This window comes from Rhea americana, unplaced genomic scaffold (genome assembly GCF_003343005.1).
Source record: "Rhea americana isolate MKP2758 unplaced genomic scaffold, rheAme1 scaffold_16, whole genome shotgun sequence".
NCBI lineage: Eukaryota > Metazoa > Chordata > Aves > Rheiformes > Rheidae > Rhea > Rhea americana.
This window is the reverse complement of record NW_028185705.1, coordinates 6,689,448-6,717,211: the sequence shown is the minus strand read 5'-3', so window position 1 is coordinate 6,717,211 and position 27,764 is coordinate 6,689,448. Positions and strand designations below refer to the sequence as shown.

Genomic DNA, 27,764 nt, shown 5'->3' with positions numbered 1-27,764 from the left:
CGCGGCCCGCTGCGCGCCCCGCTGCGCGCCCCCCCCGGGCGGCGAGCACCGCCGCTCTCCGTCCCTCGGCGCCTGGCGAAAAGAGAAGGCAACGGAACGGTCTCACTTGCCTGAGTCCTCCGCAACGCGAGCACAAATACAAGATTAATCCTTCCTTTGTGAGGTCTTGTCTCTAAGTCGCGGTATGTAATGATCCTCAGCACTGCAGCAGAGGGGAATAAAAAATGCAGGGATCATGAGCAGGGGGAGGACAGGGCTTACTTACATCAGGGCTTCTGCCACATGACAATAGCTTTGAGAGGGAAGAATAAGCTGGCAGCGGCAGCTGACAGTGCAAAAGGGAGAAGGCAGAAGGCTGCCTTTTATATTATTGGTGACATTTCTAACACATGACAACAATTTCCATCTGTATTTAAGCTGGGAGTGTGAGGAAAAGAGCATTACATCACGACTCCTCTATTCCTAGGGGCTGCGGAGTATGTAGGCCAGGGGGATTAAAAAGCACCTGTGTATGCTGGAAAGCCGAAATGCCGGCAGACAGATTTTCTCCCCCCCCCACCACCCTTTTTATTTCTCTATCACCTTCCCCAAGCTGCAGTTTGAGAACATGCCCAGGGAAGTGAAAAATGGTATTGTCCTAGTTTGCAAGGCACAAGAAAGGGGGAAACCGTGTGAATATAAATTTTCCTCTTCTCTGTGTCTCTCCATAGGAGATACGGCACTCATTTTTGCAAGTAATCAGACAAAATACTGAACATCTCTCTGTTGTCTGCTGCACTTATCCCAAGGGCTTTGAGTTTCTTGTAATGTGCTGACTTTCATCCTCCTTTTAAATCTGCAGGGAATTTCAGTGACAGTATCAATACATTTTTTTCCCCCTTTTCCTTTGCAGCCAACACGTCTGTATCTTTATAGACACAAACATCAAGAACAGGGGCCAAAGATTTAGAAAAAGCACTTGACTGCTTCAGAGCCAGCAGGTGTCCATCTTGGACTCTTTCCACTTCTCTCACCGGACAGGATTGCTTGGATACTCTATACCAAAATCTTGCGGGAGCCCCGGCTCGCAGGCAATCCTCAAATCGAAATAACTCCCCCCAAACCTGGCCATGCCAGGCTGCACCAGGGCCAGCCAGGAGTGCTGCCACCCCGGGGGCTTCCCGCGGCCGCGACAGGGAGGACAACACGGTTGCCCACTTTTTGCTGAACATCCAGCTCCAAGTCCAGTCTGCACCCAAGCAAGGCACAAACCATCCGCTCCGACATCTAAACGTTTTTAAACCACCTTGACTAAGAGCAGCCCTCATTTACAGAGCAACGTAAGGAGACGTCCCACCTCCACGTCCTGCTGCAAAAGTGACGGCACAAACACGGCGGAAATATCAGCTCCCCAAAAGCACTTGGACTGGTTAGAGGCAAAACACCAAGCAGAGATAACAAGCCTTATATTAACTTTAAAGGAGAAACAGTCACACATGAGGAGGAGAACAGCCGGATTATAAATGCCTACAACAATCTCTTAATTTTACAAGAATAAACATTTCCATAAAAATACCATCTGGCCCAGTGTGCTGCCCTGGCATGCATCTCTTGCTCAAAAAAAAAAAAAAAAAAAAAAAAAAAAAAAAAAAAAAAAAAAAAAAAAAAAAAAAACTTTGCTCAGGATTCACCTTTCCTATCTTTCAACAACAGCCTCATCGAGTCTGAGGCTGGGTTTGGTTACACTTCTTACACACTCGCAGGCTCCGCAGGAAGTCCAAAGCTTTCGATAAAGATACGTGTAAAGTACTGGATACGGTAAATCAGAGGACTGCAAAATAGAAATAGATAACTCTAACTCACGGTCCCTCCTTTTCATGTCCCCAACATGAGAAATTCTGCGCAAGCCGCACTGAAACGCTCTCACCAGACGATACTTCAAGGAGCCAGCATCTAAGTGGGACATTCCAGATAAAAGCCTCTTTATTAAGAAAAGAAATGGAGCATTTTACTTTATATTTATTCAGAGATACAGATCCCCAATCATTTATGAAAACTCATTCATAAGGTTCAGAAAGAGAGGAAAAAAGAAACAATCAACTGACTTATTTTTAATCTGAGGTTTAAGGGCTTTTCCACTCAAAAACAAAGTCCCCCCCCACACAGGAAATTCAACGCAAACCTCTGTTTCTGTATCATGAAAGCCCCTTCAAGCACCACAGTAATCAATTTTTCAGAGCTTGTGTGGTCTACAGCAAAAGCTACAGAAGGTAGTTAAGTTTATACAGCCTTCAGCATTTTGATGGCTTGCTTTTAAAATATACTTTTAAATCTTACAATTTTTTTTAAGTTGGTTATGTCTTAAAAAAATGGTTGCTGCCAGTAACAACAACAACAAAAAAAAAGTAGAAACAGAGGAATAAAAGAAGTTTGACCTGTTTTTGAGCTGTTTACACAGGCTAAACTCAGAGTAATTCAAACTTGCACCACAAAAACTGTAATAATTGCAATTACCACTCCCTTCCTCATATTATTCCTGGTCTTATTTTCACATCAAATGCTTTGGCTTACATTCACAAATACAAAAATATTTAGTAAGAATGGCGCTCTAACGCCAAAAGCCCCCAAATAAGCATCTGTGCAGATTTACAGGAGTGGTAAAGAAAAACGCTTCATCAGATGTTGGAGAATCCTCCTCCCTTCTCCACGCAGAAAGCCCAAGGCAAGCCATAAATCCTCCCGGTACGGGGAGAGGGGTCTCTGCCCTTACGGTAACCCCAACTGCCCACCACGAAACGAGAGCATCTTGAGACACGGTTTTACAGCTGGGGTTTTGCTCGCGGGGCAGCCGAGGTGCGAGAGAGCACTCGCGGAGGTGGCGACAAACTTCTTCAGCAGACTTCTCGGGCTTTGGATCCCATTCCCTTACCACGTGGGAACGGCAAACGGGGAACAAACYGTGAATTCAAATAACTGTAAAGGCAGCAAGACGTGGAAATAAAACACAGATGGTGCACTTCAGATTAAGGGTCAGTGTTTTAACACCACTTTCCACTTTTGCRTTCTGCTAGGTGACACGTAACCACCACCTCCTCCTGCAGACAGCGCTCACTTGGGAGAACACGGAGGTGAGCGATCTCTCCGGGTAAACCTCCCTGCCGATCCGGAGGATCTCAGGTTACTTCGGAAAGCTGCCGCTCACGCTTTTTGCTGCTGGAGGATTCCTATCAGGACAAAACTCCCCAAGCCTCCCCCAAAAAAGTTTCTTTTCCAGTTTTTTAAACCTCCAGGCCTACTGCTGAAGTTCCCCAGCCTGCTGCCGTGTTTGTGCCCAGGAGCCCTTCCACAGCCACCGCTTTGGTCTCTTCTTGGCCAAAGTATCCAACGTGGTTTTGGAGAGGCTGCTGCTACCATTGTCACCCTGCACCAACCTTTATAGCAATAAATGATCTCTGCAAGACCATATCGCGCTTGCCTTAACCCTGCATTTTTTATTTACATACATATGTTTATAAATACATGATTTTTTTAAAAAACAATTTTGTCCTAAATCCCAGAATTGGAATTCAGGACATTATTCTTTCTGTAAAGCATTAACTGCAAGCCAAGGGCCTTCTAAAACAGAGTCTACTTGTAAGCACAAGTTCAAATAAAAAAAATAAAGCCATAATTAGAGATTAGACAACAGAAGAACTATAAATCTATAGGAACTTGAAGCGCCAGTTAAAGAGGAGCTGCAGTGATTGTTGCCTTCCAAATATGCTGCAGGTTGTTAATCAGATCAGACTTAATGAGGGAGAAATCTAACAGTACTATAATATTAAATTCACCAACTTAATGGTATCATCAATGTCCTTTAACATGGGCAATTCACAAAATGTCTGTCAACGCAGTCCTCTGGTGTGGTTAGTTTCACACCACCATGTCTCACCAGCCCTTCTTTTCCAGAAAGCACCATATTTTTTTAAGAGAGAATTGCAATAGGTTACCAAGTGAGAATGCAAAATATCTATTTTTTTTAGATTGTATCTATGAGCAGCATGGGCTTTTGACCATCCCTGAAAGACCCAAGTTGAGCGCTACCTCCCAGCCTTGCTGGGTTTTCTCCACTCCCTCGCCAGTCCTGCAATACGTGCCGCTTTCCTCAAGCGCTTAGAGATCTGGAATTAGGAGTACCCAAAATAACCTCACTATTTAAGCCCATGTTCAGCTCTCATGCAGTAACAAAGCTACCCTCCAAAACCATCCTGGAAAACATGAAAGAAAATGGCAGGAAGGACTGGGAAACAAAAAAGGATAAATGAAAAGAACCAAAATAACCAGTCTCAAGTTTCTGATGACTAACGCAAGCTCTACGGACAGACTCCAACGCTCCATTTATGGCCTATTMGTTTGGAGTTGCACCTTCCTCTGCCCCTTCCCCCATCCCTCAGTTCAGATGTATGCAAGCTCAAATTCCCAGCACAACAAAAATTGCCTGCACGCTTTCAGCGCATGACTATTTCCCTTTAAGTAGCTTAAATTTGGTAGGAACATCCATATTGCAGCGGTAATATTAGAGTTGCCACGGTGGTCTGAGATATAAATGAAGTATTATCAGCTTGTCTAACAGGARACATTGCCTCTCCCTACAGATCCCTTTCTACCAGCCAGACATAAACATTTGTTTACTGCTTTTTTTTTCTTCTGGCAAATGAGGTATTAAACATGCAGATTAAAGAAAAAGTGCAGGTAATGAATGATGAAGAAATATAATTCCACAGCAGGTGAAGCATGCGAGGACCTTTGATGTTTTTCTCCCTCTTCAGCTCCAGAAAGACCATTCAAGTAGGACTGCCAGACCAGTATCCAACTGATTACTCGGTGACACGTGTCTCATTTTGAAGATACATTATCCTTTCAAGGAACCATTTATTAAACATTTCCATTTAAATAATAATTTTCACAATCCTCAGTGAAACAGATGTATTCCCTCTTAAATCACTAATTAAGAGCAGCCTGGGACATTACAAAGCCCTTTAAAAGGAACTCAGGGAGCTGGTGTCCCCCTTAAACAAATCTATTCTGGCAATGACCCAAGAATCTTGGCTTCATAACTCAAAACTCTAATTATTCAAAAGAACGTTATGAAAAAGGATACATCTAGACTGTTATTACTAATAGGAAAGATGTATTTCTCATTCAGTAGGGATAGAACAAGAAAATGTTTTTCTTTTTTTCCCTCACTTCTTAATCACTGGGTGGGGGGGGAAATCAATGGAGATTAATTTAGGGTTATTCCTAGTAAAGGTACTAGGTATGGCTCTCCCCAGAGAAAAACAGCTAGTAGAATCAAGACAGTGTTGTAAATGATCACACAGCTAATCTCCTCTCTGCTGAAACAAAGAGRGAAGGGATTTAGAGGACAAATACAGCCTGCTTTATGTGAAGAAGCAYGGTAACATTAAAAAAAGTAATAACAATTGTTCAGAGATGAGAYGTAGGAAGTCTGCAATCCCATCGAAACCGGGGGAGTTTGCACCTGCCGTTGCCCTGCCAGACTACGAGACTGCCCAGGCCGTGATACCGGAGGCCAGGCATTGCCTCCTCCGCTGCGTGCCACCTCTCCTGCCCGCGTCACGCAGCACGGACCGCACAGGACCGGAGCCATAGCATGAAAATGGGGCTTTCTGGTATCCTCTTAGATACCAACACGTCATGCTACAGAAGCACAGGAYTTTTGTAATAGTGAAAGTCACGCAAAGCAACACCTCCAAGCACAGCTGTACCTGCGCAGAGCGGTGCTGTAATTACAAAATACCGGATGTGAAACCCAAACACCACTGAGAGTGGAACAACAGGTTAAAGAATGGCTTTGTATTTAATTTTGATTCATTTTAGACCATTCCCTTTGCCTGGAACACTCTTTCCGTTGGCCTGTAGCATAATCAATGCACTGTAAATCTTGAAAAGATGAGTGGTAGCTGAAAAGAAATCAAACTGCCTGGCTGATGAAATGAAAAATTGGGGCACTTCAGCCACTATGAAAGGTATCATCAAGACATAACATGAAAAACGTGGCTCTAAGGGCACCCTCGGCCCCACACTCTTAACTGGATTCTCATGCCATGCCTCAGGGAGATACCGGGTTTTGCTTCTGTAGTTTAAATCGAGRTGCTGAATGCATCTATGGCAGATCAGAGCCAGTTTGGAAGTGAATAATCTGGGCTAATTCACCCTCAGCCCTTCAACCTCCAAAYAGCAGTACCTGCTCTAAGGTCTATTTACTCCCTGCTTTCCAAGAGATTGGCAACCTCAGAAACCTTTAGATAAAAATCAAAGGAAAAAAGTGTATATATATATATATATATACACACCCCTATATATACACACACACGCAGACATATATTTATCTATATCTGTATGTGTATATATATAGATATATATGCACAGACTGTGTTTGCACTACCTAAATACCCACTTGCAGCTGCTTTGCTGTAGTACAAAGCAACCGTAATGAAAAACAAAGTGAAGTACACCAGGGACTAACAAAGAAAACAAAGAAAACTAGCCATGTAATCTCTTCCCACACTTCTTACCCAAATCTGCCTTGGCAAGTGGCATGGGAGAGCCTCTGCGGCTGCGCTCTTCTGCTTTGTACTGCTCTCTGGTGCCTCGTGCAATTTCAACTAGGGGCACAGCGAAATACAAAAAAGCTATTCCTCACAAATGGGTAAGCAGATGGAGCAATATTTGCTATCGTAAGTGCTTTTATTTCCAAATCTAAAAAAATACCCAATAGTTCCACCAGCACAAAATGCGCTATTGATCTAAAAGGACAGACCAGATGGAAAAAAAGGTCTGAAGTCTCCTAGATCAAACAGAAATGACTGAGTGCAGAAAGGAACTAAACTACAGAAGGATTGGCCCTGTTGTTCCAAACAGTGTGTTTTCCTCTCTCAAAAGTGAAAATACATCTGGTTCACTAATACGTGAAATAATTATATGCCTGAAAACTCCAGGGGACTCTGCTACAATCCTCCACTCCCTAGAACACAGGAACGGGAGACTTTTCTGAACTCACTGCTTGTACTCAGCACAGAGATCCTGCTGAAAATATAGGGGGAAAAAAAAATTGCCTGCGTTAGTTGGCATGGAAAACACATCTAATAATCTTCAGGGTCAGAGAAGTCACAAGAACATGTTCTTTGAGAAAATTGATCTTTACATACTGCTGGCACCTCTATGTTGCACCTTAGTGATAAGGGCACTCTTTAAAAAAATATATTAAAAACTTTTCCCTAACACAAATCATGTAAAACAATTCATTACTTCTCCTATGTTAAGAAAAAAGATCACTCCACTGTTCATCATCTTATCAGTGTGTGCCTTCAAATGAATTTTTCATGGGCACTGCAACTTTTTCTCATTACAAAAGCAGAATTATGCCTCTTGGAAGAGAACTGCAACCAGAAGAACTTGGATAATAAATACGGCTGCAGTTCTAGAAAGCTTTTGAGAATTCAAAGAACATTTGTTTACATAAACTGATGATTTATTGCCAGTGAAGAAAAATAATGTGCACTGTCAGTGATTCTGTTTACCCTTAATAAAAATTAGTACCTAAAAATAACTTTGAAATTGTCTCACATATCCCCCTCAACATGTAAAACACACAAACTTGTAATATAAAGGTCTTTCAGTCCAAGAATTTTCCCCAACATATGGGCAGACTATTACACTTAATCTTCTGAAGATCTGCATCACATGTAAGARAGCTTGCATGCCTTCCTACCAATTCATTTTTAAGGTCAGAAATACTCTCGGGGAAGCTAAAGGATTTTGCAAACTATCCTAGGGAATCACTGAGTCTGCAAGTTTGGCAACAGTTGGATAACACCCAGGCCCATCTAGTCTCCCTGGTCTGTGATTAGATACAGGTGACGGTGGTTAACTAGCAGCTCCTTCGACCACAGGAGCAGCTATCCTGAGGGAGGAGAACATGCCCAACTCGATCCACGTGCCAGAGACCCCGAGCTGAGGACGAACGGGGAGAGCGCRCACTTCCTCAGTGACGTTTATTTTTATATCAGGAGATTCAATTATGCATGAAAACATTTCCTCCAGAGTTCAATGTGGTCTTCAGCATCCACTTAGGAAAGTCTCTCCCACACACACTGAATTTTCCCTGTTCAATATTATCGGCTTTATTTTGGAAYGAGAGTTTGCACCAGCAAATTGCCTGGATGGAGAAACTCAATCTCCAATTTCCCTCTGCAACGCGAGGGCTCACACCAGCCAGGTGTCTAGGTGTCGCTGCCTTTTGCTAAGCCTCCTTACAGATCACTCGGCACTGACACTATTGATTTTTATCCATTCCTTCTCGTTTTGCGCCTTGCTCCCCTCTAAGACTAACGACGATGATCGGAGCTGGGGTTCTGTAATTGAAGGCGCAGGAAACGATCAAACTCGGGGAAGGCGAGAGGACAGATGCCAGAAACGCAAGTGCTACCACTCTAACATTGAGCTCTCCAGCCAATTAATCCCAGGGCTTGTACTTGTCTGGAAAAAGTGATTCAGCTGTAGAATAATGACCTCTTGGGGTTTCACAAGCCCATATGGGGAAGAAAAAAAAAAAAAGAGCCTAGGATGACATCTAAGACTGAACTCTGGGCTGGCCCTTACGTTGTCCCCATTTAATCTGCAGTCAGAAGGGCCTTTCATTTTCCTGACTTTGCTTTTGAAGACGACAGGCAGGCAAAGGAAGAAATTATACAGTACTTAAATAAGACAAACACAGGATTTACACGGGATAGGGAGCTGACTACAGATGTGTTATTCCAGTCATGCCTGCCCCATGTTCATGGCTTTGGGGAGGAAAGGTGGAGAGGCCAGATGCCAGGCCCACCAGCAGAGCTGCCATGGCGTGTCACCCGGGGCTCAAGCAAGAGGAGAGTCAAGTAAATGAGCTTGAGGGGCAGGGAGGGCAAGCCATGCTGCAGCAAGCTTTTAGGAAAATCTCATCATCTCTCTGATTCTTCTTGATACACTATGAAGAGAAAACTGCTGTCAGGTTGTTCAGAATAAGCAACTAGGACAAATAGCCAGTACTGCTGCTTTATTTTAAACAGATGTGCTCTACCATCATTTCAAAACGCRGGAGATAATCCCGCCGCCTGCTCAGCCTGCCGTGAACGGCGGTTTAGACGCACTGCTGTACCATAACATTAAAGTTGCTATCGCCCATCTTTCTCAATTAACACCATTTAACAGATATTCCAAGGTAAAGCTGCTTGGAAACACCTATTTAGAAYGCAGTAGCACAGATGTAGTCCTGCGTGTCCTCCCAACTAATCGCAACGTCCGCCAAGTAAACCTTCACAGGCATACCAACCCTACTGGGGGGAGCTCTACTTCCAGAAACACTCTCTGAAACCTAATGCCAAGATGTTGGCATGCTTATTCCACCCCAYGGACTCTCAGCCACCCCTAAAATCAGCTGTAGTAAAAGTCATATCCACTTTTGTCAGGCCAGGTGAGCTCAGACGCACCACAGGGTGCCCCAGCACGTAGCCACCCACAGTTAATAAATCTGAACTTTTGCTCTTAGACCTTATTCCAGCTCAATTTTGCCAGCCTAAGTAAAACCCACACTAGAAATAAGCTGCCGGCAAAGTCCCCGCATCAGCCAAAGTACTCGTGGTACAGTTGTGTCTAATCAGTAGCCCTGAAATTGTTGCCAATTTGCAGTCTACTCCAAGCTCAATGGAGCCATTAACCAGCCTACAAATGGAGCGTTATTTCTGGTGGTCTTCATCAGGCACATCAGAAAACAGGAAAAGTATAGCGCTTCAAAACAGAATGAGGCAAAAGGGATAGCTAGAGACTGGACCAACATCTCACTGATCTGGATGATTTATCTGAGGCTTTTTTCTCACTTTGACAGTGGATCCTACATGCTAGGAATGAGAAATTTATCTGAACGAGTAGGAAAAATAACGTTGCTTAAGTTTAAGGTGCTGAATTCTCTTAAGCAGAAGAAAAAAATACATACACACGCACACATATACGCATATATATGAAGTCAAAGGTGAAATACGAGCAGCAGGAAGAAACCAAAGGAAACAACAACTGCTTCAGCTGGAAAAAAAACCCAATTCAGCAGCTGAACCACACTCTTTCAAAGGTTTGTGCATTGTAAATACATGCCTTCAATAGTGTTTACTCTGTCCTTGCACATAAATAAGGTGYCCTGGGCCTCTCTTTCTTACACTGGCCAGGTCCTAAATTACAATGCTAAAGCTGTAAACTCCAGGGGAGAATGCTTTGGGTCTGTAAATAAACTTCGTGGGTTTGGTGTGATAGTAACAGCAGAGCACTCAAGATGGTATGACAACCAAATGGGGAGGCCACCAGGAAGCTTGTCACAGCTGTTGTTTACTACAGATTTTGCAGCAAATACCAGCTCAAGTGGGGAGAAGGGAGCTGAGAGTATGACGATTTGGAGGAAGCTTGATGGAGAGGGAGAAGAAAACGAGGAGCAGAGAGGGCTACCAAGGCTGACCAGTGCTGGTCCTGAAGCACGGTCAGGGCTACGTGGTCCTTCCCATCTGAGCTCTGGAGGTGATACTTAGCTTTGCATCTACAGATTTCTCTAATACTTCAACTTGCAAGAGTAACAGTGCAATTCATCTGCTTCCCTTCCAGGAGCATTTGAGGGTCTCATTTCTTTACAGAGAGCTCCCACATTTAGGGACGAGAAGCAAAGCCCTCTGCTCTCAGAAAAGTTTGTTGTTAACAGACTCTCCTGAAGTAAAAATCTAAGCAGCGTGTCATTGTCATCATATGAAACAACAGGACCAGTTGAACTCTCCACACCCTTCCCTCCCCACTGCTTGACCCGTATGTTCTGCAACAGCTACAGCCTCACCTTTGCTCAGTTCCCGGGCCGGCCAAGCACCCAACCTGCATGYGGCAGTGTGGGAAACAGAAGCCTTTCATGTTTTCTTACAACCTCTACTAAACTAGTTAGAGCTGAGCCAYGTCAGATTATTACTAAAATTTTGGGGAAAAACTGGTTAGTATTGCCTTTCTCCATTTTGCATATACTAATTATCATTTCATTTAGCCCTTACATTAGTACAGCAAAAAGCAGCTGGCAGTCCAAGCATGCTCACTGCAAGTGACCTTGGGTTCTTGTTTGCCTTCACCACATAATCAGCAGGTAATTCCAGTTTCAAAATACAGGACTTCATAATCCATTAGCACTGGAGATTGGTCCAGTGCTCTGGATTTACCGGTCACATGTCCCAAAGAATAAAAATACAAGCGTGCAGCAAGATTAATCTCCAGACCCATAAACCATCCTGACCTACCATGTGTACAGTGACCTCTGGCAAATTCACACATGAATATTAGCATCATTCTCTAAAAACTATTGCTAATACCATGCCTACAGTACACAAAGAGAAAATTAAATATTACCTGCTTTACAAATCAGCAGCCATGGAGACGCACAATAACTAACTCTCCTTCTCTTCTTTTTCTGTTTGTTTCATGAAGGCAACACAAGTACTGATGTCCTTATTAATACAAGGACAACACACCTCCCCCCTCCTATTTTCAAAAGGCAAGAATCATTTTCACTAGTCTTCATTTTAAATCAAAAGCCTTCACCGAGTCCCAGGAGTTCAGCTCACCATCGAGTTCAATAAATCATTGGAGAAAAGAATCACTGGAAAGCATTTCCAAATAAGTTCCAAATGTAACTTCRGTAACACACAAAATACTTCCACAGAGCTTATGCTCACTTGCTTTTGTTGCCAACAAAATGCCAACATTAACACATTGCATCTACCAAGCCTAACACCATGTTCATACTCCTAGACGCACTTTTTCCAGTTTGCCTTAAAACCTGCAGCCAGGCAACTTAGATGTCTGAAGACTAATCATATTTCAGGTTGACAAAATAGAAATGGAAATGTTCAGCAGAAAATAATAATCAATGTTTATTCTTTATGCCCTTGTACAGCATTTGAAAGGTACTTCAGTCCATGCTGTCCACTGATAAAGTGAGAATAAACTCAACAGTGATACACAGCATTTGTCATTTAAAGAATCATCATTTATCAGTGTGGCCACACAATTTTAACTGTGGTCCTACACAGTTCTCCCATATATAACACTCAGATGGAAAATGACTATTATTCTAGCTATCATTACACTGTTGTTGGCAAATGCTGATTTTAAGCGGCAGCATYGTTATTCAATATTTATATAACTGCAGCAACATAAACTCCTGATTCATGTAGAGATAGAAAACGTAAAATATTTTGCTGCTCATTCCAATACACTATGACTGAGAGATTTGCTAGTTCTTTTCCCAACCTGATTTGAAAAGCATAATGATATTGCCAGAACTCACTGAGGTCTAAAGAGAAAAAATAAAAATAATACATAAAATACATAGCCTCTCTTTTATATATAAAATATTATATATTGTACAAATGTATTGTATGAAATAGCCTCTCTGGGAAGGTGAAGAATGCAAAACAGAGGTGCAATGAAGAAGAATCATTCTCCACTCTCCACATATCTTCCTAAGGATCCAAGGACAGTCTTAATTTGGGTAAAGATTCAGAACTTATGAAGAATACCACTTTCTAAACTTCTCAGTTTTCCTCCTGGTTGGTTTTGAGTGAAAAGGGGCACACCCTTCTGAAAAGCTTCACCAACTCTTGCTGCTTATCTCCTGCTTGCATCGAGAATGACCTTCCAAGAGCGGCAGGGTCCTGTTTCTATGGCATCCGAGCCGCAAAACGCTGCTCAGTTTCACAAATGAAATAAAGCAGCAAAAATTAGGTTCCACTGATGAAATAAAAATAAAAGCAGACTCTTATTCAAAAGGTTTTAGGAAAAAAAAARAGTCATAACAATAGTAACTGAGAAAGTTCATAATGCAAGTGCTCAAAGTTGCTCTCCATCAAAACCAGCCGCGAGCTGCAAGCCACAGCTCCCTGGAGCAACACACACACTCCACCTCCAAAAATACATAATTCTGCTAGGGGAAAGCCRCCCGGTAAGCTTTTTTTTGTTTGTTTGTTACTTACAAGGCACAGCATGGCGATAGAGGTTATCTCGAATAGTCTGCTGCAGGTCGTGATCCGGCGATCCCTTCTGAAACCGCTGGTTGAGATAGTGTCTCAGGTCTTTGTTCAGTCGGCTTCCTGCAAGGAGAACAGAGCCATTTATTTATTTCTAAGCACGCGCAATTACCATTTCCAATTCAGACAAACATTAGGTTTCCATTCAGAGCCCCCCCTAAATTATGGCATGCTGACTTTACGAGCGGAGGCTCATCTTCCTCTACAAATGGCTAATTACCAAAAATAACTCGCTGTAAACAAGAGGGCTCGCTCGTCTCATAACCCATCTTTCTTCCTGTGGTGTTAAGATCAGCATTCCCTTTTATCACTTATTTGCCTGAACAAACAGAGAAAGACAGATGATGTGAAAAAGAGAAAATACAATAAAGTCCTTTAAAAAAATAATAAAAAAAACCAGACTAATTCTCCAATACTTAAATCTACTYATTTCTCCATTCACTTTTGACCACCTCCAGAAAGGTCTGAGAATGAAGGCAGATGAATGAAGAAAACAGATTTGSTTGTTAAAGAACATTGCTAGCTGCTGAAACACCACATCCTTTCTTGTGGCAGAATACACAAATTGGAACTCGATGAAGTTTCTTCCCAGAAATAAAATATTTCAAAACCTGAAATAATGTTGCATTAATTTGACTGAAGAGCAAAAACAGCCCCATGGGGATATATAGAGAATGAGGATAGAAATCCTTACATTCATAAAAAAAATATTAGGAAATAATGGAAAAGGTTCAGAGAAACACAACAAGGATGCTCAAAGCACGGAGCAGCTAGCACACACGGGATCAGAGAGTAAACACGGACTCTGCAGCCCCTGGGGGACATCAGTCCCCACCATCCCAGGAGAGCAGCTGGAGACTGACCACTCCTYGGCTCTTCCAGCACAAGAAGGAGAAGACATCAAAGTAAGTTAACAGGAGCTCTTTGGAGTTCAAAACTATCCCAAAGAGGCAGTTCTTCGCAAAAACTGCAGCAGATCTCCTTGCTAGAGAGCACCATAGACGCAAGAAGCTTCTGGAGGAACTTGAAGGGGACACTGGAAAAGTATTTRGGGGACAGACCTCCATGGGGTTTTTCTGTAGACAGCTTAAGAAATCCTTTGAGCTGAAAATGAATTACTTATAGCTGGGAGAAGAGCAGGGGAATATCAAATATCTTGCCCTGCACTTTTTCTTCCCCAGGTACCAGAAGGCTGGGCCATATAGACCTTGCTCTGAACCTGCACAGCTGTTTCTATGTCCTTTTATTTGCATGATGATTTTTTAATTGTAAATATGTAATGCAGAGGCCGCCTCAATCCGTGTCGACAGCAAACCTAGCATCACACTTGCAGATTCCCGGCTGGTGCCTCTGGGAACCGCTGCAAAACAAATCAAGAGTAATAACACTGCAATGGAGCGCAGTCGGACAGCGGGTCTGGGAGGCGGCAGCAGCAAACMAGAATAGCAGCGCAGACCACTGAATGCACGCAGGCAGGAACAGCCTGTACATCTACTGCAGCCCCACGACATTTCCACTGAAGTTCTGGTTTTCAGAATAGTCTGCTTTTTAAAACCAAATTCTAAAAATAAACAGATTATTTGTATCGACCACACAGTTCTCCAAACAGCATTTATTATTATTATTTTTAAATGAGATTACATTTAATATTGAGGGAAGGAAGCTTTATGCAGCAGGCCCAAGTAACTAAAAAAAATAAAATTTTTAAAGATATTTTTTTTAAGAATATGAATGTGATTTTTCTGCAACATTCAAAAAATCAATACATACAGACTTTCCGGTATATATTTATTCACAGACTGACAAGAACTTTATATATACTGTAGACAAAGCTAAATTTGCAAATACTTAATTTTAAGGCAACTATCTCATTCAGAGCTGTGTTCAGTGCTGCTCTATTTGGGAGGCGTACTACTAATCAATACTCTGGGAGTCAAAAGAAGCCATAAAACATTGTTGAGTCTCCAATACTGAGCTCCTCATAAAGATATACCATCAGTCAAAAGGGAAAAATAGAAAGCATTTCACTACTGTTTTGTTTCTTACACCAAAGACCAAGATGCTGCTCATTAGGGAAATGGTGRAAACAACAAAACCAAAATGAAGGCAAATAAAATCATCTCATCATACTCTCCCTGAGTTAGGCCAGCAACATCCCCATGCCAAGGAGGGACAGAGCATCACCTGGCCTCCTGTCTCCAGTTATTACACTGCTAAAAATTGCATGAGATGATGCAAGACAAGGTGGTCATTCATAGCAAAAAATTAAACATGACAGATTGCAAGAGCTTATTCCAGGGAAGAAATTAATGCACTGAACTACACATCTCTCGTAACATCATAACTACGCGTCTTCCTCCTGAAAGAGGGTGAGATTCCTGATTCTGTGATTTTAGGTCACAACATCTAGAGGCGAACAGGCTCTGCTGAGCTTGGGCCTGCTTGATGACAGAAAAATTGCAACTTACTGGCACTATCTGCTTTTAGCTTCCCTCTGTGCCCGCTGCGTAGACCGCCCAAGTCTATTACAGCCCCTGCTAGAAACCTTGGGTGTTTGGTTTACACAGTAGCTGGAATTTCCCAGCTGAGTCGCTAACKCTGGCCAAGGTGGCAGTTGCAGAAGTAGGGGATACAGAAAAGCTTACACMTGCCTGCTCTCAGCAGTGTTCATTTCTACTGCATTTATTTCATCTGGAAAAAAAAACAGAACTTACAAAGCCACATTTTTGCTGCTAAATTCCTAATTAAAAAAAAAAAAGAAAAATAAAAGGCTTCTTGAAGCCCTACCTTAGCAGACAGTTGCTTAGCCCACTGCTGGGAGCAAAAGCAAGCTCAGCCTGTAGAGAGCACACATCTGATACTGGGATTACTGAGCAGGCGTCAGTGCAAGCCATCACCCGGTCGTGCTTAAGGGCTGGTGCCCAGAAGCATCTGATTTTAAGCTGAAGTTCTCCCCTTGCAAAGTCTAATTCTATGCATAAGCTGTGCTGRAGCATATACCTGTCTTTGGTTTCCTTAGAGATGAGCTGTATTAACTAGAAGTATACAACACTTAAAAATACTCCTCTGAGTTCAAGGAGATTGGATCTTAAGCCTGCTATTTGGAGAACTTTTTTTATTATTATTTTGCTAAATGCCTGTAAAGGGATCCTATGGCGACAGCAGCTGAGGAGCGGAAGCYACAACCTGGAGCCAGGGTGCGTCCGAACCAGAGGCTACAGATCTTTGTAGCTGGTGCTCAGCTCTTCTGCCTCCTGGCCAGGGCTTCTCGTGAACACTGTTTGACCATATAAAAATCACCTTGTTCTTTCTGTATACAAAATTGGCTGACATACCTAGTTTTAGAAATCTAGGCATAGAAAAACACACACAAAAAAAAATCCCTTCTTACTAAACTCAACAAAATTCATATTTAGGATCTACTAAAATTATTTTTGTGCTGCTGCAACGCTTTCCTCCTTTTTTTCCCTTGAATGAAACCAATACCTTTCTTTATCTCAAGATCCAGAGAACTAACTTTCCACTGCGTCTCTCCCCATCATACTACCCCAAGCCTGAGATGTTTCCACCTTGCTACATGAAATGATCTTCTCTACCTTTGAGCTCAACAAAGAAAGACTGCATGCATCTTCATGGTCATTTTTCTTGTTAGGCTGCATTTTAGACACCACGAACCGTCCTCCCAAACCATTACATTGTAATGGCAATATTTTAGCAGCAAAAACAAACCCCAAGGGGGAAACAAAACACTTCCTCATGGAAGAAGTAACATCATCGACAGTGTTCTGCGAAACAATACACAGTCCTTTTCAATTTTGGAGATATGTACGTAACGCCGTCACGATTAATAAAAAATATTGACATATCTCTCTTCCAAACCCTCACTCCTCTGTTGCCCATTTATCCTCCAGCAGTATGCTAATGTTAAAGTCACTAGAGAAACCACACTTTGAATTCTGCACTGACGCTTGTTACTACAGTTTCAGCTTTCTGCCAGGGAGAACGAGTGAGCTATTTTTATGGCCTAGGAATATCCACCTCTCCCGAGCCCGCTATCACCAGGGAGCAGCAGCGCACATCAGGGGGCTTAAAGCTCCTTGTCACGTTGACATATGGGCTTCCAATAAAGAAAGGAAATTGCATAAGTGACCAAGCAAAAGCTGAGTTTTTGGAAGCAAAAGCTGCACGTGAGCATCCCAGGGCTGACAGCACCTTCCTGCCAGCTGGTGGCTAGTCCATGCCAGAACCACGCAATGTGTGTATGCTGAAGGTATATATTCTGAACTCATGTTTCACGCATTTGGAAACTGAGATTCAACAGACATTTTTATAAGTTTACATATTTATATTAATTACTGCTGCTGGTTTTATTCCATTTATTCTGTGAAATGGTCACAGGTAATCCTGAAACTCCGATAGAGTCTAGAGATRGTTTGTGCAAAGATGGGGCAGGGTCCGGGCACAGTGGTCTCTGACYTATAATACACTCCTAAAAGCAAGTACACATTAGCACATCTTAAAAAAAAAAAAAAACTTCTTCAGGAAGATCACTAATCACCATATTTGCACTGGCACCTACATGGGGGGAGGGGGGCTTTTTCCACCCTGAATGACAACAGAACCCCTCTTCTGATGGGGACCTCTTCGTAAAGGTGCTCTTTAGCTGAAGGAGTCTCTGCAGCCAAAGACCACAGCAAATCAACCGGGCCACGAGGCAGCGCAAGGTTAAAGGCCTTGCTAAAGCAATGAGTGCAATAGTCTCGTCGGGATTAAGACTCTTGCAGCCTGATGTTTGCATTGCAAGGGAATTTTTTTTTTCTTTTAAAGACACAAAGATTGCACGTTGGATTTGAGGGATAAACCTGATCATAGCTGTCTTTCATCTGAAGATCTCCATCTGAAGATGTTGAACCAACTTTAGTAAGTTGCCCTGGTTGGCAGTTTGATTCCTGTGCTACAAAATGCAGATAAGGAAAAAACCCCTCGTTTAGAGACACTAGCAGCGAACCTGCAGCTCATATTTCCCAAGGCAGAAACTTGCCTTGCATCCTCCCTTGGCTCGCCTTACGGACAGGGAGCCTTCAGGCATGGCCCTCTCCCCATCCAAGGCTGCTACTCTAACCAGCAGCCAGGACTCAGCTCAAACTCATCTATAAATAGAGCCAGAACAGCTCCCCTTCGGTAAGAAGCGCATTAGCAGAGGTTGGTTTTAAAACCCGTCTCTCAAAAGACCYATCTAGGTTTCTTGAGAACCATTAAAATATTAATAAAGCAACCAAAGACATTTTCGAGTTTGTTGTTAAATTCTCTCCAAAAACAAGGGGGGAAGACGGGGTTCCTGCGGAGCAGGAGGCACTTCTGGAAACATCTCCGTACAACGCAGCGTGACAGCAGCAGGGCATCACCCCTGCGTTCAGCACAGCACCTTTCCAATCCTTCCAATGGGTTTTCCCCAAGTCCTAGGGTGATCTAGGCTCAAAGGTGGCCCCAATACTTGCACATTCATTTTCTGAATATCTGCAGAGATTTGTATTCTGTTTCTGGATCAGCTAATATAATAATTTTCACGTCAAGGCGCACTAGGCAGCAGCCCATCACAGGAGACGAATTGAAGGTTGAATGGATTTTTATCATTTAGCAAAACCATGCGCTGGTAACCACATCAAATATTCCTAATCCCAGTAGCTGTTACACAAATGATATTTTGTGCTATATCATTTCATTCCGTCCCATGCTTGTCTTCCAGCTGCTGTCCAAAAGTGATTATAAATAATGGGGCTATAAAACCCATTCAATAATTAGAAGATTCATTGGCCATATGCCAGCAATGACAAAAGAGAGTGATTTATGTAAAACAAGTATGGCACATCTGCCAGATCACAGTTACATTAAACTATGACCTTAGAGCCACAGGAGTAACACTGCTCCAACAGCCATTTGTCTTGGGGCATGCAGGAGAGAAACACCAAATACATCATCATGTTTTTGTTTGTTTTCTTATTTTAAGTGTAAGAACTAATAAATAAATAAATCCAAAACCTACCTTTGTTATTTCATGTCTCCCATGAGGTCAAAGACACAAGGATATATAGTAAGACACTGAATATTCATCGCTGGCCAACAAAAGTTCAAATAAGATCACAGAGAAAAAATACTCTATTTAAAAGCCTTAAGTATTCATGCTGACTCTTAAATTCAATATAATCTAAGCATGTTCTATCTTCTAGTCACCCATGAAATGAAGGTACCTTGTAAACCCACAACATGTTGGTAAATTAATTGCTACTACATTTTCCTAACACAAAGAAACTTAAAAACCTTTTATGGCTCAGTGTGCTAAAAAAAACGTTTAAACATTGCCACGGGAGTTCAGCTTAACAATTACCATGGCTCAGCAGATACTCAATTTGATTCCAGTTCTGCTTTCTTTTTTCCTCCCTCATTAACAAGCAAGCRAATACGTTAATGAATCTTTCACTGTCAGGTACAAACGTGCCCTCCACAGACCTTCCGATGTTCTGCATAAACACTCCAACAGCCTCACTCACGATTGCAAGTGGTCACTTTTGCACCGATTTGGGTATTCTCCGCTGACAAAGACCCCTGGGCTGAGAGTTCAGATCGGATCTTTACTGGAAATACCATGCACAGCCCCAACCTGCCCCCCACTCGCYACCCTTCTGCTACAGCATTCTCCAGATAGATGAACTAGTAGGATCGCAGCCCGCACGTTGCCATTATTTTAACAAATACATACTACGACCAAAGCAAAACGACTGCCCATTCCTCACCTACCTTCCTGGAACAGGATATAAAATACTTTCCCATTTTTATGCCTAAACAACAAAGCCACATCCACTGCAAAATCCTTCCAGTGGAAGGAAATTATGATAAGTTGGAGGGTTGTACTATAAAGAATTGCATAAAGTTACAGGATGAACTACCTACACAGCAATAAAACTCAGCTTTGATGGAGCACGCTTAAGACTTCAGCGGCAGCCTGGCTGCTGAATCAGCAGAGATCACTTCAGCATGGCTAGTAATTCCTGTCTGGAGAATGAATAACACTTGTTACTTTATTACTAACAGAACTTCTTAAAATATTATTTTAGGTGTAAGTTGTGAAGCTGAAGGAGATGTATTCACTCCAGGCTTCCAGGCAGCACTCAGAACCAAAAACAGGCAAGAGCTTTCTTGGCACAGCACCTTTTGGTATCGCTCCCAATCCRTATGGGTGAATGAAGTGGTAATTCAGCATTTGCTGCTAAAGAAACGCACTTAACAGATCATAAATCCCTGGTGAAACTTTTCTGTGAGCACCTAACGTAATCTCCTGTATTCGCAGGGTGCTCCACCTTATTCTCTGCGCATTAATATAACTCATAGTTCTAGCGTAAACTCAAATAATCTTTTGGCTGGGACAAGCCAAAAAATAATATAGCACTTGAGCTTAGAGGTTGAAAAGCAAAAATACTATCATTGTACATTGGTCTTGGAAATTGTGAGCACCTGGGACAAATACACTTCTGTTGCCTCTGACCGAATTCAACAGGTCAGCAATCCCAGCAGATGGGGCAGAAAGCCCAGCTCGCCTTCCCCAGGGGCCTTTCCAACTTTCTGCTGTCCTGGAGTTTCAGCCTTGCATTTCTGCAACCTCCTTGTTTCAGAGAGACCCTCGCTCACCCTCTGACCTGCTGCAACGTAAAAAACAGTTCCCTTTTCCTGGTACTTCAACAGAAAGCTCAACTAAACCCAGAACTGCCACCCAAGAGCTTCTGCACGAAGGACAAGAGAAAATGCATCTTTATCTCTCAAGAAGGTACCTTGGAAGGTAACTGTTCTGATGCAGCTCGTAGTAGACTTCCATACAGAGACATCCTAGCTTGAAGTAAAGGAGCAAGGAGAAATTTGAAGGTGTTTTCTGCCTCTCTTAAAACATTTTATGTCTTTTATGTCCACACAGAGTCTGTAACACTGCAATGTTGAATCAAGAATGACATTTCAGCCTTGAAAGCGGCAAGTAGACCTTCCCCAGGAAAGCACAGAAGGGCTGAAAAGCCAAGGGATGAGTGAGGTGGCACAGGTAAAGCAAAAAAAAAAAAAAAAAAAAAAANGAAAGCACAGAAGGGCTGAAAAGCCAAGGGATGAAAAAGGTGGCAAAAGTAAAGCAAAAAAAAAAAAAAAAAAAAAAAAAAAAAAAAAAAAAAAAAAAAAAAAAAAATACAGGTAGCTGAAGCATGCCACTCAAGCAACGCGAGTATGCAATGATGGAAGAGGGAAAGGACAGGTCAGCAATATTAATGATGGCTACCACAGGCATCTCCAGACACTTACCTGAACTGGTCAGGCACAGAGCCTCCTAAACACGGCTTTACTGCATCCACAGGTGAGCTGACAAATGTAGAGCCAGCCCAGGTGCTTCTCCACTTGCAGCACAATTAATCATTAACATAACTAATTAAGAGCTGGAGGTTAAGCCTATTTCCTCACTGAAACTCTCCTCCTTCCCTCAAGCTATTTTTGAGGAATAGCTGTGAGCTCCTTGCTCTTGGCTTGCCTTCTTGTTTCCCTTTCCTACTCAGAAGACCGTACRTCAAACTTGCAGAGAGGGAGGGAGACCAGGCCTTCAAAGGGTCTCAGCAGTCGACAGCAGAGAGTGAGGGGAGCCAAGGTGAGAGAGAGAGTGAGCTGCCGAGATCACAACTGCAGGATGTTTTCTTACTAAAATGAAAAATCTCTGGGATAAACCATGATACTGAATATTAGCCACACATGCAATAAAACTAACACAGGAAAGCTGAGGGAGGAGGTAGAGGTGGAAAGAAGAACGAAGTAATGCAACATCCCCCAGACCTGTTTTCAATGAAATTTGGATTAGCATCATCCTAAATAGTTTAGACAGTTCTGTGGCCAGATCAGTGTTAGACTAGAGGCTTAAGTTAACTGGCAGACAATCAAGCTGCAACATTAAYGTCATCATGTTCATAAATGTTCCTGTCGGCAGCGACCTTACACAAAGCRCCCAGAGCCCTCCAAAACTTTACTGAAAGTCACTTCCAGGGGTGAACTTTGAAAAGCAGAGTCATTCCCTCCAAGGAATGCATTTCGTCTTGCACACAAAGATGCTGCTGTGCCGGGGCTAGTTGTGCGGCATGCTCTAACAAGGAACCGCAAAGAGGAGTATGAAACAATCAGCAGCAGCAAGGCAGCAAGAATCATTGACATTAAAAAAAACGCCCAGAGCCCTCCAAAACTTTACTGAAAGTCACTTCCAGGGGTGAACTTTGAAAAGCAGAGTCATTCCCTCCAAGGAATGCATTTCGTCTTGCACACAAAGATGCTGCTGTGCCGGGGCTAGTTGTGCGGCATGCTCTAACAAGGAACCGCAAAGAGGAGTATGAAACAATCATCAGCAGCAAGGCAGCAAGAATCACTGACATTAAAAAAAAAAAAAAGAAAGAAAAAACCCACCCTCCCACACATCTGAATGAGTGCAGAATGAAATCACTGTAACAGAGCAGCAGCACGGGATGTAGCCTCTTCCCATGCGCGGCAGAGCAGGATGCAGGCTGGACGGCTCGGGCGTCTTCGCTGGCAGTAAATGCAGACTGGGCTACACGAGCAGCCCTCGCTTCCAGGGATGCCCCATCAGGAAAGCACTGCCCATTCGGGAGCCACGAAGCAGCACTTGTCACAGGTACCCAACCTATAAAACCGCCTTGCAGCCTGAATAAGGGAGTGTTGTTTCCCTTTTTTGCTCCAGTACAAAGCAGCCAGCAAGTCTGTCCTACTCTGGGAAGCAGTTATCTAGGGAGGACTTAGGGGAAGCAATGGATGCAGAGCAGAGGATGAAGAAGAAAATCTACAGCAACAAGCACAACAGGGAAGAAAAAAAAAAAGAGAGATGAAAAGCTCTCATACTCTTTCAGTCAAAGGCAACGACCCGTTTCTGGAAATTAGATGCATATCTCTGCATGTCTCCTGAAAGAAGTTACCATATGTTCTAAAAGTAGGATATAATATTTGAGCTGTAAAAGCCAAATCAGCTTGAGAAACAGACGGCATTACAATGCTTAGCAGAACAAGCCCCACATAACAATATGTCGACAAACTCATTTTCTAGAACAGCACTAGGAAAATATTTGCAAAATCTGCAAGACATTCCCTAAATACAGCATTTGATTCTTCCAAAGAAGTGGGAGGGGAAAGAAAAGGTGAAAGTACTTACAGATTTTCTGAGCAGCTATTCGTATTCTTTGTATTTTGCTTGCCCTTCCTTATAATTTAAGCATTGGTAGTGGGTTTTGGTGCCTCTTTTTTTTTTTTTTTTTTTTTTAAGCCTGACCTCAAACTCCTTCAGCAATCAAGTTAGTTTCCTTTCCATCCTTGCCTCTCCTTGACTGCTGGAGGGACAAACTCCCATTGCCCAGCCAGGTCACCTCTGAATACTAATCACAGCTTTATAGGCTTTCCCTCTGCCCTCCCTGGCTCCCAGGCATATGTCGATATTAACAGCCTGATTGCCAGAGGTACTGCACACACCAAATCCAACGCTAAGGGCTCGCGACGCGCAGTCCGTACGCACACGAGACGCGTGTATCGACAGAACGCTACAATTTTGACCCTGTTCCACTTTTTTTTGGCAAGTTTCTCTTTCAGTTTGAAAATTTTGCCTTCTCAGAAGAAAACCACGTTAAAAAAAAACACGTAAAGAAAATCCTGTCTCAAAGTACCCTTTTCAAAGTACCCCGCAGATGGGCGGCCCAGTCTCGGCGTGGCTGGATGACAGATGCTCAGACGCACCAAGGTCTCCGTGAAGGAAGAAAAATCTGCTGGTTTCTTTCCTCAATATCCCCTCTACCCAGAAGGCCACAGGCTAATCTTCCAACCTGCTCTTGAAGTTCCTCAGAATAAAGATCAGCCACAAAACAAAACCAGAACCAAGACCTGCTGTAGTATCACAGCAGCGGCTTTAGGTTACTACATGCATTTTGGAGTGCACAACTGACCCTGACCTAAAGCAGAACTACCTTTTTCTTCTTTTTTTTCCCCTCCCCAAGTGCATGCTTTATGGCCATACAGAAGAGACACCAGACCACTAACATATAGTATGTACATAAAAGCACCCAGGCAACACACTTTGTGTTTTAACAAGTCAGGCTCTCAAAGCTGAAAATAATTACAAGCTAAATCTGTTAGTAGAAAAAAAAATTAGACAGAAAAATGAGCATACCAGTTGGGAGCTGTTTAAGCACACTTCATAAGAGGTGCAAGAAGCCACAAAAACGAAGCAAGAAGGTCATACTGGTTAGTAAACCAACATGGCTTAGGGTAAGCAACTGCAGCTTTTTCTAATTTCATATGGTAGACAAATGGAAAACAAGATCTAAGAAAGTGGACAAACTAATCATTCTGACAGCAAATATTTTTGTTTTATTTTTAGTCTACCATTGGAACCATTTCCTGGTGGCCAGAGGATATTCTCCATCCCTGGAAAATGCTGCATCAAGATTGAATGTTTCTTCTGAAAAAAAAGTTCCAGTTCAAAGAAGAATTGATTCAAAGTAGTTCTATAATGTCATGACCTATAAAGTAGAAATCTGATTTCAAAAGACAGTACTAAACAGGACAGGTGAAAGCCCTGAAAGAATGCGAGAGATCCAACAGCAACTTGAAAGCAAAATGATGCAATGTGTTAAATTTTCTCAGTTGACTAAGAACCTGCACAAGTTCAGAAAACGTCACCAGGAGGAAAGYGTTAATGTGCCAACTCTGTGGTAAGAGAAGTTCAATGCATGGCATTGGGAGGCTCCCTTTGCTGGGGGAAACAAATTAAAATCTAAAATAAGATTTTAAAGCATTGACAGAATGAACGAGCTGGCTGGAGCAAGAAGGAACTACGGCAGGCCAGGTTGTTACAAGAGTTTTAATAAAGTACTACCATACCCCACTGGAAAAACTTAATTGTCAGGTAAACTTTAGTAAACAAGGGCAACATTGCTGTTAGCTATTCCACGTACAATTATGTAAAATAAAAACGATCCAATTTTCAGGGCTCTCTTCCATCTAGAGCAGTCCTGCTCCTCTGGAGCTGCTGCCACGTTAAAGGCTGTTCAATAACAACAGTTAGAATAGTGAAACACTCRCACTCAAAAACAAAAACCAAATGAATCAGAACACCTGTGTTCTCCAAAATAAATGTAATATCTCATACAAAGCAAGTTTGGCAATAAAAAACAGCATATATGAAAAAAGCTTACTAGGCTCTGTAACAAATACTTTTTTTGTCTTGGTTGCAAAGTCTTGTTTTCTTAATGTGCTTAAAACTGCCTGTATCATGTTTCTGTCACCCTACGTTTTCTCCCCAAGAAACAAATAYGAATATTACAGATGGTGAAAACCACATTTTCTCAAGCAGGAAATAAATGTTTATATGTGGCATATAGCAAAATATGTATTTCCAGCAGAGACAATAGCTACAAGATTTGGATTTATTAGCACAAGGCAGGAGTTTTTAATGGAAAACACATTTTTAGGATAAGTATTTTAATTACAAAGAAAYGGCATACAAATGGCTCTTTTAGATGTAAAGCAGAGCAGTTCTACAACAGAATCAAAAGGACATGGTCTTCTTTTTTGTGAAAAATGGAATTCTGGAATAAAGCAGAGAACAGCCTGACTCAAGCACACAGCAGGTTAGAAGTTTTGCCTGGAATGCTTTTTGATCAGAAAATGGCATTTGTCAAAATGAAGACATTCTGCAGGAAYATGGCAGAAATGGTAGAAATAAGGCACGGTTTGGACAGCACCTTTCCAGATTACATYTTAACCTGCCCAGCTACCCTAATCTTGGGTGGTGGGTTCATAAGGAAAGCTCTTCTGTTCGCACRCCCCAAACCTCTTTCTCGGAGCCCCTAGAAAATTTGGAGAATCTGCATATTGCATTTTGACTTGAGGAACCACTTGCCTTATTTTTCTCATATCCCATTGCCTCACACTGCASGAATATGCATTAGTACGCTCATCCAAAACACGTGGATCATTAAAGGCTACCAGTACTACAGGGGAAGCAAACAAGCAACCACATCCCAGCCAGAGATGCTTGTCAGCAGCCTCTCCGGGGCACTCTTGAGTCTGAAGAAATAAAACTTCTTGAAAAGCAGAAAAAAGAGCCAACATGGGAGGAACGAGATGAGCATTCAGAGCAGAGGGCTCCTTTTCAATACTGGCAATAGATGAGGAAAAGCAGAAGATGGAGAGTGGGGGGACAACGGAGGGAGAAAGCACAGAATAAAAAGTTGACCGAAGTCCAAAGAAGGGTAATGTGAAACCACGATAATAGGGGAAAATGGGTAATGCTTTATACTTCTCTCTCTATCCCAGCATCTGGGCAAGGATCCGTTTATCTAAAGAGCTAGATATCAATACAGCCAACAGCAAGCTCTCACATGCAGAAGTAACAGAGGTTAAGGATATGTCCAGAATGAAGTTTTACAGATTCTGGTTTAGTTAAGGAGAAAACATGTTTTTAGCCTGCTTGGCTAGGCCCAAGTGAGCCTTTCCTTGTGTGACCTGGTCCTAGCCACCGGCATCTCCCACTAAAAACAATTAACTAAAAAAAACACAAGAGCAGAAGGGGTCAAAAATAACAGTTCTCCAGAATTCAAAATGGAAAGAAACACTRGTTTCATTTCCATTTCATTACCATTTGTGGCGGCAATCTTAGTGGCTTTCTAGCATATCCACAATGAATGGCTTTTGTGAAAGATTAAGCAGGGATGAAGTGTTTAATCGGGGTCTGCTGCTGGCTGCGGCTTCATGGGATTTTTTCCTGTTTTGCAGGATGCATGTACAGCAGACCATGTCCCTGTACCCGCTTCTGCGTTTAAGCATCAGCTCTCCAGACTCGTGGTTGTAGCCAATTTGCATTTCTGCCAGCAAATCTGCATGCTCAAATAGCATCTTTATAGTCATTGCTGCAAAACTGCCAGACACCTGATTTCCTGATTCTTTTGAGAAGAGTTCTGATGACCCAGCTACAGATAAGATGCAATAGAAAGCAATAAAAATCAGTGTTAAGTGGCTAAATACTAATTCTTCCTCCTCAACTTTTTAAAATTATTATTATTTTTTGGAGCACTCTCCTTGTACTTTCTCAGTTGGTTTGCTAACAAGCATTTTTCTCCCCCACTTAATCAAATGCATTTGAAGTTCTTTCATACAGTGATTCTGAAATGGAAAGCTCTAATCAGCTTAGCCTCAAAATCATTTTATGCTGTTCTTTCTTTTAGAAGTGCACAGTTAAGGCTGTAAAGGTTCATGAAAAGTAAAGAAGGTTTTAGGCAACAYAGGTATGCTGCAGCCCCTTGTACTCAATCTACAACTGGAGGACAAAAAGATTTTGGACCTATCACAYGACACTAAATGACCAAGCAAGAGATGCACCGAAGCACAATATGGGTCTCAGACATCTCCTAGGTGAATCTCCCTGGGGTTTATGAGATACCCTGGGACTCTGCAAAGCCCTGCCTCTACTGATTAAGTCATTGGGAGTTGTTCTGCTGGCGTAAACATGCTTTGGAGCCAGGATCTGTTAGACTGGCAAGAAAGTGTCATATAAACACCATTAAAAAAAAAAAAAAA

General features: G+C 42.4%; 1 protein-coding gene across 1 annotated transcript in view; it reads right to left on the bottom strand.

Annotated features, from left to right (window-relative positions):
* Positions 1-27,764, bottom strand: part of MAGI1 (membrane associated guanylate kinase, WW and PDZ domain containing 1) — a 332,618-nt gene that overhangs the window by 152,984 nt on the left and 151,870 nt on the right. Inside the window, exon 2 of the mRNA XM_085300010.1 lies at positions 13,068-13,184. Coding sequence (XP_085156136.1) covers positions 13,068-13,184 — 117 coding nt within the window. The remainder of the gene's footprint in view (positions 1-13,067; positions 13,185-27,764) is intronic.